General features: G+C 44.5%; 1 protein-coding gene across 1 annotated transcript in view; it reads right to left on the bottom strand.

Moving 5' to 3' along the window:
- LOC109907638 (nuclear factor of activated T-cells, cytoplasmic 1-like) overlaps nucleotides 1-16,066 on the bottom strand; it is a 63,823-nt gene extending 47,757 nt beyond the window's left edge. Inside the window, exons 1-6 of the mRNA XM_020505727.2 lie at nucleotides 15,696-16,066; nucleotides 12,923-13,964; nucleotides 12,581-12,740; nucleotides 7,211-7,413; nucleotides 5,378-5,550; nucleotides 4,472-4,612 (exon numbers count right to left, since the gene is read on the bottom strand). Coding sequence (XP_020361316.1) covers nucleotides 4,472-4,612; nucleotides 5,378-5,550; nucleotides 7,211-7,413; nucleotides 12,581-12,740; nucleotides 12,923-13,964; nucleotides 15,696-15,714 — 1,738 coding nt within the window. The 5' untranslated portion in view covers nucleotides 15,715-16,066. The remainder of the gene's footprint in view (nucleotides 1-4,471; nucleotides 4,613-5,377; nucleotides 5,551-7,210; nucleotides 7,414-12,580; nucleotides 12,741-12,922; nucleotides 13,965-15,695) is intronic.
- Between the last annotated feature and the right edge of the window lie 344 nt (nucleotides 16,067-16,410).

Genomic DNA, 16,410 nt, shown 5'->3' with positions numbered 1-16,410 from the left:
AGGGGGAATAGACTTTGTCGTGCCCTCTTCATGACGGTCTTGGTGTGTTTAGACCATAATAGTTTGTTGGTGATGTGGACACCAAGGAACTTGAAGCTCTCAACCTGCTCCACTACAGCCCTGTTGATGACAATGGGGGTGTACTCAGTCCTCCTTTTCATGTAGTCCACAATCATCTCCTTTGTCTTGATCACGTTGAGGGAGAGGTTGTTATCCTGGCACCACATGGCCAGGTCTCTGACCTCTTCCCTATAGGCTGTCTCATCGTTGTCGGTGATCAGGCCTACCACTATTGTGTCGTTGGAAAACTTAATGATGGTGTTGGAGTCGTGCCTGGCCATGCAGTCATGAGTGAACAGGGAGTACAGGAGGAGACTGAGCATGCACCCCTGCACCCCCTCAGTGTTGGCAGATCAGCGTGGCAGATGTGTTGTTACCTACCCTTACCACATGAGTGCAGCCCAGGATTCAGTTGCAGAGGGAGGTGTTTAGTACCAGGGTCCTTAACTTAGTGATGAGCTTCGAGGGCACTATGGTGTTGACCGCTGAGCTGTAGTTAATGAATAGCATTCTCACATAGGTGTTCCTTTTGTCCAGGTGGGAAAGGGCAGTGTGGAGTGCAATAGAGATTCCATCATCTGTAGGGACAGTATGCAAACTGGAGTGGGTCTAGGGTTTCTGGGATAATCGTGTTGATGTGAGCCATGACCAGCATTTCAAATCACTTCATGGCTACAAATTTGAGTGCTACAGGTCCGTAGTAAATTAGGCAGGTTAGCTTAGTTAGGCAGGTTAGCTTAAGGCAGGTTAGCTTAGTGTTCTATGGTGCTCTGCTTGAAACTTGTTTGTATTACAGACTAAGTCGGGGACAAGTTGAAAATGTCAGTGAAGACACTTGCCAGTTGGTCAGCGCATGCTCGGAGTACATGTCCTGGTAATCCATCTGGCCCTGCAGCCTTTTGAATGTTGACCTATTTAAAGGTCTTACTCACATCGACTATGGAGTGCTTGATCACACAGTCATCCGGAACAGCTGATACTCTCATGCATGCTTCAGTGTTGCTTGCCTCGAAGTGAGCATAGAAGTAATTTTGTCACGCCTACTCCCGCTCATCAGGCTGCCCATCATTATGCACACCCGTTACCATCAGTATGCGCATCAGCGCTCATTGGACTCACCTGGATTCCATTACCTTGTTGATTGCCCCTCCTATATCTGTCTGTTCCTCGGTTAGATCCTTGTGTCAGCATTATTGTCGTTTTGTTTTCCCCTGTCCAGACACTGTCCGTATTCTGTTGCTGTTCGTTTCATTAAGTGTTCACTCCCTGTACTTGCTTCTTGTCTCCAGCGTCTGTCCTTACAAATTGAGCTTGTCTAGTAGGCTCGTGTCACTGGGCAGCTCGCGGCTGTGCTTCCCTTTATAGTCTGTAATAGTTTGCAAGCCCTGCCAAATCCGACGACAGTCAGAGCCTGTGTAGTACGATTCAATCTTAGTCCTGATTGACGCTTTGCCTGTTTGATGGTTCGTCGGAGGGCATAGCGGGATTTCTTATAAGCTTCTGGATTAGAGTCCCACTCCTTGAAAGTGGGTAGCTCTACCTTTTAGCTCGGTGCGGATGTTACCTGTGTTCCATGGCTTCTGGTTGGGGTATGTACGTACGTACAGTCACTGTAAGGACAATGTCATCGATGCACTTATTGATAAAGCCAGTGACTGATGTGGTGTACTCCTCAATTCGATCGGAAGAATCCCAGAACATATTCCAGTCTGTGATAGCAAAGCAGTTCTATAGCTTAGCATCTGTGTCATCTGACCACCTCTTTTTTGATCGAGTCACTGGTGCTTCCTGCTTTAGTTTTTGCTTGTAAGCAAGAATCAGGAGGAAATGAATTACGGTTAGATTTGCCAAATGGAGTGCTAGTGAGAGCTTTGTATGTATCTCTGTGTGTGGAGTAAAGGTGGTCTAGAGTTTTTTTCCCTCTGGTTGCACATTTAACATGCTGGTAGAAATTAGGTAAAACTGATTTAAGTTTCCCTGCATTAAAGTCCCCGGCCACTAGGAGTGTCGCTTCTGGATGAGCGTTTCCCTGTTTGCTTATGGCAGTATACAGCTCATTGTTTGCAATCTTAGTGCCAGCATCAGTTTGTGGTGGTAAATAGACAGCTACGAAGAATAAGATGAAAACTCTCTTGGTACATAGTGTGGTCTACAGCTTATCATGAGATTTTTTATTTATTTAACCTTTATTTATAACTAGGCAAGTCAGTTAAGAACAAATTCTTATTTACAAAAACAGCCTAACCTGTCCAAACCCTAACCCGGACGACGATGGGCCAATTGTGCACCGCCCTATGGACTCCCAGTCACAGCTGGTTGTGATACAGCCTGGAATCGAACCAGGGTCTGTGGTGATGCCTCTAGCACTGAGATGCAGTGCCTTAGACCGCTGCACCATTCGGGATGCCAGATGCTCTACCTCAGGTGAGCAAAACCTTGAGACTTCCTTACTATTAGAATTCGAGCACCAGCTATAGTTAACAAATATACACAGACACCTCTCGTCTTACTGGAAGCGGCTGTTCTATCTTGCCAATGCAGCGTAAAACCCGCCAGCTGTATGTTATTCATGTCGTTGTTCAGCCACAACTCTGTGAAACATAAGATATTACTGTTTTGAATGTCCAGTTGGTAGGATATTCGTGATCGTAGTTTGTCTATTTTGTTATCCAATGATTGTACGTTGGCTAATAGGACTGATCGCAGAGGCAGATTACCCACTCTCCGTCAGATCCTTACAAGGCACCCCAACCTACGTCCCCGATATCTCTATCTATTTCTCATGCAAATCACAGTGATTTGGGCCTTGTCGGGTGTCTGAAGTAAATCCTTTGTGTCCGACTCGTTAAAGAAAGAATCTTTGTCTAGGACGAGGTGAGTAATCACTGTCCTGATATCCAGAAGTTATTTTCGGTCACAAGTGACAGTGGCAGAAACATTGTGTACAAAATAAGTTAAAAACACACACAATAGCACAATTGGTTCGGAGACTGTAAAACGGCAACCATCTCCTCCAGCGCCATTATAATCTTTTTGTTGTCACGGAACATTTCTGGAGTAAAAAGTACAATATTTTCTTTAGGAATGTAGTTAAGCTAAAGTACAATTCTAAAAATAGAAATAGTAAAGTACAGATACCCCAAAAACGTCTTAAGTAATACTTTCCACCACTGGAGACAAGGCAACAGCTGAACTGAAGATTCACAGGTTATTCCACAGCACACAGTGGTAATGATTTGGGATATTGAGGCTGAAAGGGAGACTCAATGGAGGGAGGGAGGCAGAGGAGAGTGAGAAGGGGTGGAAGGCTGGCTTAAGGGTGTTTCCATGGTAGGATTGCCCAGGAATCCTAATTCTAGTGCCAGATGCAGGGAAACCCTCATCAAATACAAGGGAGCATCAACGCCAACCCAGAGGCTGCACTAGGCCCTAAAGACAGTCTTCTAAACCTCAACAGATCTGAGGGAGCCACTGATCTTCTTCAAACTGACAAAAAACTATAAACCAAAAAGGGAGTTATGTAGAATTCTAGGCAAGGTAAATATTTTGAATTTCACATACATAAATCAATAGCAATCCCCTAGTTCCTAGCTAGAGAGATTAGGATAAATCAAGAGATGTAGAAAGAGATATAGCAAAGCTCTCACACAATCACTTCTTGTTTTGAAAAACAATCTCACACTGCTGTATTGTATAACAGTGGGGCTTGAGACCCCACCCAACCAACCTAGAATTCCTCTCCTCACAGGTGGAACAATGGCAACGGATTCCCCTCTGTTCTGAGTGACTCACAGAGCGATACAATTAGATGTGTTCACATTGCACAGCCTTGGCCCAAACCATACCTCAAGTTACTTTTCTAAAGCAAATCAAGGACATTGCTGTAAGTAAACCCTAAGCATCAACATCTCGAAGCAGTCCCTCCCTCCCTCCTTCCTAACTGAGAGGGCTTAGAGAGAGGATAGGAAACAAATACAGAACTGTGAGGGACAGCACAGCAGCACACACAGCCTATAGTGCATTTGTGATCCATTCCTGTGCTGAACAGGCAATGGAAACTTCTGCAAATGTAAATCTGCTGTGTTAAAAATACAGCGCATTAATGTGCACCACATGTGGCACTCTGGCAGGATGGGGGATATTTTGACGGCGGGGAAAGAGGAGGGAGGAAGGAGGGAGGGAGTAGTCCTGAGGTTTCTCCAACCCAGAGAGAGAGGGAGGGAGTTGGAGCACGCACCCACACACACTTGAGTAGACACACACACAAGCGTGCAAGCACACACACACGCGCACACACACACACACAACACACACACACTTGTGTAGACACATGCACACATACACTTGCACACTAACTCACATACAGCTACATCTGCACTGCGTTAGCTCCTGCTCCATCTCCAGCTCCTACCTTGGGCTTTCTCCACGAACACCACCTTGGAGTCGTGCTGGAAGTTGTGTCCGCTGAGGAGCATCCTCTCTCCCCCAGCAGCAGGGCACGTCTCCAAGGTCTGCTTATCCACCAAGGGCAGCTCCTGGGCTGATCTCTGGGCTGTAGGAGGGGGACAAACACTATCCTCACGAAAGAGTCAATACAAACCCATTCCCCATGCAGCCCCGAGCATCCAGACCAAGTCATTTTCACAAGCCTGACAACTCTTAAAAGAATCATCACAACTAGCAATGCCATTAGCTCTAGAGACATAGGGTTCCTCTGACCTGAGGGTGAGGGCATGGATCCATTTAGCATTTGTTATTGTATCATTTTCTCAAATTATTGTTTTTACAAATAATTTCTTGGCATCATGATCATACTTGGCCATCACCTCCTGGTTAACTTCAACTGCCTTGAAGTGTGTTATATTCCTTAATAAAAGTCTAATGTTTGCAAGTGAAAAATACATCTGGCAAAGAACCTTTCTGACAATTATTCTCGACAATAGAAAAAAATAATCTCAGTCAATAACAGTTTTGTGGCAGTGTATCAGCGACCGACAATGGTCTATTCTTAAGAGCTGAGATCATTGTTTAACCACATTTCTCATTTACCTCATAGCACTTGATCTCTGTGGTGTGATTCTCAGCCATAAACCCATGAGATTACCAGATCTGCTCAGGTTTATATCTAGTTATTTCAAGGTCAATGGTGCTTATCACCAAAGTCAAAAGGATCTGCCATGTTAAACCATTTCCCCCCTGTATAAGACATTGCACAATTGAGAAAATTGTTCACATGAAAGACTCTTCGTAGCATGGATGTCAGCCCAAAAAGGCATCCATACATTTTAAAGCAGGCTGATAGTGAAGGTGTACTCACAGCACTCTATGGGGTTGGATGCAGCCTGCAAGGACAATGTCCTTCCTGTGGGCTGGTTGATGTGAACCCGGAACACCATCCTCACACGTGTGTTCTTACGCCCGATGTCCGTCTCGCCCTTCCTCAGCTCGATATCCGAGTTGCGGAGTTTCAGGATGCCAGCGCAGTCAATTCTAGATGAAACAGATAGAAAACAAACTGAGTTAGACCTTAGAGAGGCTCATAGCTATCATCACGTTAGATAGATCCCCATCATTATTGAGATCCCAAATCATTATCCCTGTGACACTTACCACATACAGTAAATATCAACACTCAGCTAATTAAGGTATAGTTTAAGAGTTTCTCTCTAGCACCACAAAGAGATTTCACTGTAGAATCATACAACAGTATTTCAGCAGAATTATGCTTTTTACACAGTCTCCGAGCCTTCATCAGACACTTTATAAATGTCTCATTTCTCACCCCCTCCCTCCTGTTTATGCTGTGCACTCACTTTTAACATTTCAGACTTTTATGGAGTTAGCTTTTACAAACAAATGTTAGTTTTCCCATGGGAGTACTCCTCGACGCCACATTCCTTATAATGTAGTTCATGTCAACTTTTACACTAACTGAACATTCCCGAGAATTCTTTGTCAATCACTGGGGGCTGCTCCGCTGGTGAGGCAATCAGGTGTTGAGGCTAAGGACCCCAGCTGTTCAGCTCTCCCTCCGCCCAAAGCCAGACAGCTTGGGGTGTGATGAGTGAACAAAGCACAGGCTGAGGCTACTGAGGCGTCTCTAGTAGCCTGAAAAGAAGGTTGCATACCAAATGGCACCTATTCGCTATATAATGCACTACTTTTGACCAGAGCCTATGGGGAATAGGGTGCCATTTCGGACACGGACGAAGTCTCAGTCAACTGTGCCAAGGGTTCAACTCAATGCCAATCTCAGGAGGAAAAATGTTTCTCCATTGAACCCTCTGCAACCCGTGTTAAGAGTGTTTGGCTTTTGGAGTGTCGTCGGTCATTGGTAACAAAAGCATTGAAATTATCTCTAATCGAGTCAAATTAAGTTGTCAGCATTGGTGCCCAAATAATACTGAAAGACTTGTCACGTGTTCAAGTTGATTAAAACTTTACCATAATTGATGATATGCTACTACTGGTAACTTCCCAGATCACAATGAATTAATCCTTGTGATATATAATTTTACGAAGTCACGTGGGAATATACTTCAAAATGTATAAACCCCTTGCTTCGGGCTCCCGAGTGGCGCAGCGGTCTAAGCCACTGCATCTCGTTGCTAGAGGCGTCACTACAGACCTGGTTCGATTACAGGTTGTATCACAACCGGTGTGATTGGGAGTCCCATAGGGTGGCGCACAATTGGCCGAGCGTCGTTAGGGTTTGGCCGGGGTAGGAATTTGTTCTTAACTGACTTGCCTAGTTAAATAAATCAAATAAAATCACTTTAAGGTGCGTTCTCCAGAAAGACTACTGAAACCAAACACTGAAGTGAAAATGATTCTATAAGTTTACGTGTTACATCCATTAAAATGCAGTAGAACTGCTACTGCCTAGACAGAACCCAGTTAGCAGCTTTGAGGTTCCCCCTGTAATATGAGCCCCAGGGATTATTATACCGTGTAGGGGGAAACCCATCCATCTGTCCACACAGACAGACACACCCAAGCAGGTGCTGATCAGCCGTCATGGACACAACTCTACAGATGTTCACTCATCATTTGAGTTGCTTGAGGAGGAGCATAAATGTCTGACTGGCTGATAGGTGCAACAAAAAGACATACACAGTGGCGAATAAATTCACACTCACACACTACTCACATGGCGCGCATTTTGTTCTCGGGCAGCAGTGGAATCTCCAGCACCTTGGTGTTGGACTGCAGGACCTCATGGCTGGGGGTGGAGACGGTCTTGCCGGTGATGCGGTGGACCTGGTAGAAGGCATGGGGCCGCAGGAGACGGTCATCTGCCGTACCAATGAACAGCTGCAGGGTCAGGGGCTCACTCTCCATGTAGCCTTGGAGCTGGAGGGAGAAGACATAGAGATTACATTCCATTAAATTGTATTAAATTAATAACTTATTGCCAATCAACAATGGTTAATATGAATTTGTTTTACAATGTTAATAGATAATAAACAACTTATGTCTGGTATCGAGTATCCCCCCACACACACAACTCTTGACAACTTGTTAAAAAAAACAGGGATACCTTTCAAACACAGTTTACATTTTTTCCCCCACTCTTTATCCAAGGTCAACAACCCATACACATATTTCCTCCATTAATGTCAGTCCGTTTCAGTACTGATAGGCTGCGACACAGCATGATATTACAGTAGCTCCATCTCCAGCGTTCCGCTGTCTGCCCAAGAGCCAGTTAACCATCTGAGACAAATGTCCCTGTGATTTCACAGGGTAGTTTACCCTGCTGACAGAACTAAGCCCGGGTTACAGTGAACTAAAGGTTATGGGTGTCTCCCAAATGGCATCCTATTCCCTATATAGTGCACACCCTATGGGCTCTGATCAAAAGTAGTGCAGTGGGCCCTGGTCAAAAATAGTGCACTTATAGGACATGGACGTAAATCCATGTCACTTACACATGCTCTCATTGACCAAGATCAGGGATAGATTTTTGTAGCGGTGGACGGAGTTAACTTTTTATCAGCGAGACAATCACATCATTATTTAATTGGACAGGATTCAGAACGTCTGCAGTACAAAACGGTCCTTAAAGAATCCCAGAACTCCATAGGTGTTGCTTGACAGCCACCCAGAAAGCTGAGCAAAGGCATGGAGCCTAATACCCACTCTGAAACCTGATAATAGAGACTACAACCGACACAGAGTGTGGAGCTATGCATGTTATCTGTACGCTATGACAGTGGAGGAATTAGCAGAGGAAAGTTGGCATGGGGGGGGTCAGACTGACATAGTAAAAAAAAAAAGCAAAGGCAGCAAAGCCATTGAGTTACGGTGGCCTACTTTATGCATTAACTTAAAAAGTTACCATACCATTTTTTTTTAAATGTACATTTATTTAAACAGGGAATCCTATTGAGATCAATTCCTCTATTTCAAGGGCGCTCTGCACTCAATCATAGAACGCAATAAAAGCATACAATATTTACAAGCAATTTAAGAGGGGTAGGTCAATCTAAATTAAAACCCCCCAAAACGACTAATTCAGATGACATAACAGGTTTAAAACACTCAGAAATAGGACGAACAGCGCTCCGCTAGTGCAGGGGGGGTGGTAAATTCCTGCAACAGATGAATGTGTATTTTGGCTTATGGCCACATCTATAACCAAAAGCTCAATTGTTGGGGGGATAGTGATATTTAGAGTACCTGATGCCACAAGAGTTGATTGCATGCCAAAATGGCTTGCAAGCCAAAGAACACCATCCCAACCGTGAAGCATGGGGGTGGCAGCATCATGTTGTGGGGGTGCTTTTCTGCAGGCTGGACTGGTGCACTTCACAAAATAGATATCGTCATGAGGATGGAATATTATGTGGATATATTGAAGCAACATCTCAAGACATCAGTTAAAGCTTGGTGGCAAATGGGTCTTCCAAATGGACAATGATCCCAAATATACTTCCAAAGTTGTGAACAAATGGCTTAAGGACAACAAAGTCAATGCATTGGAGTGGCCATCACAAAGCCCTGACCTCAATCCTATAGACAATTTGTGGGCAGAATTGAAAAAGCGTGTTGGAACAAGAAGGCCTACAAACCTGACTCAGTTACACCAGCTCTGTCAGAAGGAATGGGCCAAAATTCACCAAACTTATTGTGGGAAGCTTGTGGAAGGCTACCGTGAAAGTTTGACCCAAGATTAACAATTTAAAGGCAATGCTACCAAATTCTAATTGAGTAGTGTATGTAAACTTGTAAACTTCAGACCCACTGGGAATGTGATGAAAGAAATAAAAGCTGAAATAAACAATTCTCTCTACTTACTATTATTGATATTTCACATTCTTAAAATACGGTGGTGATCCTAACTGACCTAAGAATTTTTACTAGGATTAAATGTCAGGAATTGTGAAAAACGGAGTTAAATGTATTTCGCTAAGGTGTATGTAAACTTCCAAATTCAACTGTATATAGTCACCCCTCCCCGTTTTTTCAGTCTGTCACACCTGAAGATGTTGTAATCAGCAATGTCAATGTTCTTATTTGGGATCGAGTCAATTATCCAAATCTCTGTGAGAACCAAAATATCTGGGCTCGTGTTCATGCACCAAGATATCAAGAAGGTCCATCTTTGACATCAACCTTGATATGTAACAGCCCAAGCCCTCTTTGTGATTTGAAATCCATATTTATGGTATTTGAAGTATTAGTACTGGATGAGCTTACCACAGTGGGCTTCCCATTGGGCGAACAGTAACAGAGCTAACACAAGATTACTACTGACAATACCCCTGGGAATATGGTAGCAGTACGATGACAACGCTGTGAAATAGTGGGAATAGGAAGAATTACCTGATCAGGAGTTGCACTGTCATTAACTCACTGTTTTATAAGAGCCTCCTCGATGTTGGACAAGATAACTTTTTCCCCGTTCCTATTTGGATGCTAGACATCCCTCTTGTTAAACTGGAGCCTCTCCCAAAAGTAGTCAAAATTGTCAATGTACTCCAAATCCATTGAGTATCTGTAGAATTTAAGACAGTACCGTAGCCAGAGGAGACGACTAAAGGGTTCCATTCAGTGACCTATTGTTGGTAGAGGCCCGGGAAAAAACGCTTCTGTCTCCTTTAGCCTATCCGTAAGCCCTATAAAGTCATCTTTGAATTGCTTTGTGAAGATTGATGTTGTTTGTACCAACATGAATGACTACTGTGTAAGCATTTGGGTGCTTTTTCATCACAGCGGGGACCTGTTGATGTCTGTCACGAGCACGGCTCCAGGGAAGCAGTGGCCCCTTGCTTCTGTGACTACCACATCACTAACTATGGAGCTCCCTATAACAAACACCACCGCTTGTTTCGGCACATGCAGTGCAGTCTCCCCTCCCTAGATCGTATTATCACCTACTAGTGGAATGTCAAGCATGGCAGCTCAAGGTACCAGAAAGAGATTAAAAAGGGAGAGAGGGAAGAGGGCAACAGGGGCACCCTCTCTCTCTTTCTCTCTTTCTGTCCAACCCTCCAGCTGACTTCACAGTCCTATCGTGCTTTTGAAAATATGCTTCACATGACCTCAAATGTTGTTTTCTTGAACACAAAAAAAGCCTTATAATTTAAAATAACATGGTTACATGACGTTCATAGTTAAGATTAAGAAAATCAACATTTAGCTAATGAAAAATGAATCTACCAGTAGTTACATTTATAATCTTTGGCCAGTTTTAGATATTTTCACTCACTTTATTTGACATCACTTAACGATTTTTGCCATAAAAGCCCCCCACAGACTTGAGTATGGAGTATTCCCTCAGACCCAGCTATGAAAGCTAAGCCTAAAACCTAGAACATGCAGTCCTTTAGGAGAGCATAACTCAGTCTGCCATCGGTATAATGGCGCGTGTGGTCTGCAGCAGCAGCAGCAGCTGTGGCATTAGAAAAAAACAGAAAACACCAGGCTTAGCTGTGCTCGACATGGAGGGAACCAGTGACTTCCAGAACAAACTCTGCACAGTTTGGGCAAGGTTTGACTCCGAGGAAGAGCAAGAGAGAAGGCCCAGTCAGCCAGTGTCCACAGCTCCACAGCCCACAGTGTACCATGTAATCAGGAAGCTAGGGAGAGATTGAGTGGCCTTAGGCTCCCTCTAACATCTCTATCAGGCTGCCAGAAACGTGTGTGGTTTGAGCCCGGCCTGGACTGGCCGCCTCCACAGGACGCCACTGTTGATGATGTCAGCATTACAGACGGGAACTTTCCTAAACAAAGGGAAGTCTGTGTGTTTGGTCGGAAGCTGGCGGAGGGAAGGAAGAGAAGGAGGGAGGTGGAGGTTTTGAAAGAACACACTATATCATGGTGAGAGTAACCCAGAGCCCATGTCATTAAATCATTAGCACCTAATCACCTAATCACAGCAAACATGCTACCCAGTACAGATGTGAATTCTGATGTTCAGACACACGGGACCATACAACATGCTTAGCTAGCTACATTCTCAGGTTCCCATTCATCCCCACTGCAGCCTTCCTGTTTATAATCCCAGGTTGGTCGCAAACTTTGGGGTGTTACCACACAAGGATGTGTGAGAAGTTCAACCGTCCAGATACTATTCAACACATGTAAACTTTGCCTGCTGAAACCTTTGATGGCTTACTTTCTCTTCTCAACTTAGACACTGTGGTTTATTCAGAGGTTGAAGTCAAGTCAGTGATGTGGTACAATGATTGGGAAGACCGGCCTTGTAGTCCAAGAATTACAATTGCTCAATGCTTCTTCTGAGTTGACCACCAAAGCTACTGTGGTTTAAGCTCATGACTAAGCTTTACTGGCCACACTACCTCGCTTTGCGACTGTCTGTCTGCACTTCAGACGTAATGGAAAAGTTTGAGTCACCCTCGTCTGGACAGGAACTGACTGAGCGCACTGGTCTGTCTATTAGCATACCTATGGTATTTCATTCAGAACTATGACGTCTTTCGGATAACATCATAGACGTGTAATGATAAAACACATACCCACTAATCTATTTAAGCGCTGGTGATATAAATAGGTTGGAAAGAAAGTGATCGGAGAAATACAGTGAGCTCCAAAAGTATTGGGACAGTGACAATTTTAGTTGGCATTGGATTTTAAAGTTACAAACGCACAAATATCATACCCCCCCCCCCCAAAAAAAATGCTAACCCCTGTTATTGTAATGGTGAGAGGTTAGCATGTCTATATTTGTGCTTCTGTAACTTTCTCACTCATCATTATTCACGATTCATTCAGGATTATCCCTAACCATGGTAGCATCCACATTACAGTAGAAATGTTTAGAAACGTATTCTATTCTTATTTACAAAAGGACACAATACATTATTTACCATTCATTTATATTGGGCACAAAATAATCAGACACACAACCAAAACAAACGGTAAATGCACAAAAACGTATGTACTTTCCCCATACTTTTGGAGCTCACCGTAGGTCGGAGAAGTGATGGGGGTAATAGTATTACATCCAGACAAGTCTATATTAGAGTACGTTAGTATAAGGAGGATAGCAGACCTGCACCACAGGGTGTCCTCCTGCCAGAGCCTTGACTGCTCCTCTGCTCCCTTCGGTTTCATAGTGGGCCCGGTGGTGAGATTTGGGCTGCACCTCGATCTGTAGGCTGTACGGCCCCGAGCTGGACGGCAGCTGCCAGTCAAGGGCTGGTAGAGATGGGCTAAGGTGGAGAGAGTATTTTTCAAGTTTGCAATGTAACAAGGCACAACTGCAGATTGTCAATGCTTTGCTTGTATATTTCGGAGTTGACTTCACTTTGACCTCAAAAACTTTCCGTTGTTAGGAGCTGTCAACCTTATAATGAATATTCTTTCAGTCAGTCAAAGTCTTGCTTCAGCTTACCTGACATATTGCTTTGGCTTGGACCATGAATATGGGTGCTGTGGCACATCCAGGAATCCCCCACAGTAGTTCTCCTTCTTAAAGGGCATGCGGGAGAAGGGGTACTCATCCTGACCGAGCTCCCCAGGGCTGAGCTCCTCTCCTCCAGGCTCTACCTTCAGGCAGACTGCCCCAGGCTCCAGGCTGGTCTTCCGGGACTTCAGAGGGATGCCCTCCCCCAGGTCTGCCACACCGTCTGTGGTCAGAGCGTTGATGGCTGCAACTATGGCTGAGTTGGTGTACTGGTTGGTGTTGTTAGGCATCCAGGACTCACCTGTGACGCAGATGCGTGGGGAGGTGTGAGGGGACGGCCCGGGGGAGTGGTTAGGGGAGTAGGGGGGCTTGGAGGTTGTGGTTCCATTGAAGCTGTATTTCCTCTTTCCACCACTAGGGGAGTTGGGCCTGGAGCCCCGCTGGCCCATCCAGCTGTCGTCCGTGACACTGGTGCTGGGGGAGGTGGAGGGGGAGTGCCGGGGGGAGCCCGCATTGGCGCAAGCATCACCCGGAAGGGCGAGAGAGGAGGAGCCACTGGGTGAGACGCAGGGCGACTGCCAGGGCGAGTTTTGGGGTGAGTTTTCATAGTTGTAGGAGAAGCCCGACTCATAGGACGAGGCCTCGGAGTGACAGCTGCGTGACGACACACTGCTGGCCGGGCTGAGGCAGCTGGGGTCACGATAGCCATCTGCATTGGGCAACGTCAGGGTCACGATGGAGTTGACCCGTTTAGCCACAGTAAGGTTGTTGCTCTCTTCAACTTTGTCCTCAGGAAACTGCCCGTAGGCTGTGATCTCAATACGAGGGCTCTCGAGGGCTGGCGCCCCATTTGGACGGATGCTAGGGGAGGAGTAGTAACCCACTGTCCTCATGTTGTTGTGGGCGCCGTAGCTGGGAGGCTGGCTGATGGAGACTGAGATGGTGGGGCCAGACTGGAGACTGTGGTATTGGGAAGGCATGCAGGGGTTGCCCTGGGAGAGACTGACGTTGGGGGTGTGGCTGTATGCCTCTGAAAAGCAAATACATGGAATGAGTTAGAATTATGGTCCATACACACTCTCATTGGCTCACACACTGAAACACATACGGTAGTTGCCAGTTAATTACAAAGAAATCTGCTGTGATGCTGTTGCTCATGATGGAGTGTAAACTGCATCTACACGCTGATGCAGAAAGTAAATATGTTCCTGTATCCAAATACTAGCAAGACCAGAGAACTCAAAACTGAATGGGTTTCCCCAATCACAGAAGTAAAACTACCACCAACACACCATCCCTGAAAGACACAACCTTCACAAAATAACTAAGGTGAGAAGTATACAAATAATTGGCAAAAAGAATTACACAAAAAATAACCAATATTTATTTATTTATTAATAACCATCTTATATTTATTTATTTAACCCTTATTTTATCAGGTAAGTTGACTGAGAACGCATTGTCATTTACAGCAACGACCTGTGGAATAGAGGGGGGATGGATGAGCCAATAGGAAAGCAGATGTAGACGATAACTTTTTTCAAATTTCACATTGCCTCTGGTTTTATATACCTCAGCAATCAAAACATTGAACCAATTATTACACTTTTTCCTGGCTAGTTTATTTTCAAAAGCTATAGGAAAATGTATCACCTGTGTGTACCACATGGCTAGTTTGTTTGCATGACTAAAGGTGCAAGCTCAACCCAACAGGGGAGCCTCATGATGCCAGCTAAGATGCCAGCTCCCCCACTGGGTATGAGGGCATAAGAGACAGACTGACTACCCATGTGGCACAGACAGAAGAGAATGGGGGAAGTTGTGGTTAAGGGTACAGGGACCTGAGTAATCTTACAACAGTCAGCTCTTAAGACTATTCCAGTCTCAGGCAGTATGCTGTTGCCAGAGCTCCTGTCTGCTGTGAATTAAGAAACATAATCACAACCATAAAGACATGACATCACTGCACCAACGTATGACTCCCACAACACAATCACAATGTAACAGCCTTAACATCACAGTGGTGTCACAGCATTGCTATGTCTTTATGAAAATTCTTGATGGATTGCAGAAGATGCCACTTTACCAATGAGAACCACTGGTAGTTATGTGTATGTTCTCTGATTCAATTGTAGTAAATCTAGACATGCACACTGAAACACTGCACATTTGGTGTAAATGTATCTTCAAATAGGGTATGTTTACTCATGCAAGAAGAGGCATTGAGGCATGGATTACCAATTTGAGTAAACCCTCCTGAATGTGAGTTTTGGTGCCACCACTGCCACTCCCACCACTCCCTACTCATAGGAGAGGCACCTCATAATGTAATGTAGAGCTCATAATAATGTGTTTCATGTTCATCCTTCCTTATGGCGATCTCAACATATTTCTTCTTTCAATACATACAATGTTAGTAGGTACTTTAAATAAACCTTTTGGTGAAACCAAATATTTATTTCAAAATGTAAGTAGCTACCATGAATAAGATAACAATGACGTAGCCTATCCTATAATCATCTCGGTATTCAGTTCGCTGCATTACATTGTAATACCTGTATAATAGTAGGCTATCTAAACAGAGAATAAACCCATTGACTGACACCTGAGGAGCGCCTGAAGTGCGCCACTAGACAAGACAGGCAGCTATCCAATATGCAGAAGCATCTGTTCAAATGTCGATTGAATTACCGTTTACGAATGCTATATTACTCTTACACACAGTCTGACATTCAGACGTAACAGTAAACAGCCTACTCACCCTCTTCAGCAGATTTCATTTTTTCTGTCAGACAGGGTAACGGAATGTCTGAAATCGAACTTTTGTCTGCGTACTCCAATATCCATAAAACGGCGCTTTACCCCTCCAATGATGATGGCGATGCTCGCTCGCTATATTCTAACAAACCTCGAAACTATAGAAAATGTCCTTAATTAAATACACGTAGATTAATTAAAAAGTGACTCGAAGAAAAATACAAATCGTATCTGCAGAGTGAAAACTTTTGGATACAATTGGATAGCGCAAAGAAATCAAAACGGGATTCAGATTATGATTGAGAGTAGATATTATTTTACTGCCTAATTTGAAATATCGGACTTGATTTTGTGAAAAGGAATCCTAACTGTTATTGGTCTGTGTGACGCACTGCTTGGTTGCAGAGAGCTCCTCAGCACTTATAAACCCGGGGATCACCTCCGGCGGGAGCGCACCGCCCCTCGAACAGTGACGCATCTCCACGTCTGACCAACCAACAGACCCGTTGAATTGAGATTCTCTCCACTCTCTGGGGTTTCCAGCTGCTTTCAGACGTGGTTGACTAGTTGGGCTGGCAGTGTACAGTTGCAGTTCAGAGAGAGATGCAGGCTAGTGGAAAATGTTATGCAATATTTAGACGTACAGATAATGAGAAGAAAGATCAGATAATGGATATGCCATTGTCCAGTGCCACAGCTACATCAGCCTTAAAAATCTT

This window comes from Oncorhynchus kisutch, linkage group LG17 (genome assembly GCF_002021735.2).
Source record: "Oncorhynchus kisutch isolate 150728-3 linkage group LG17, Okis_V2, whole genome shotgun sequence".
NCBI lineage: Eukaryota > Metazoa > Chordata > Actinopteri > Salmoniformes > Salmonidae > Oncorhynchus > Oncorhynchus kisutch.
Note: the sequence above shows the minus strand (reverse complement) of the source record. Positions and strands in the feature narration are given on the sequence as shown.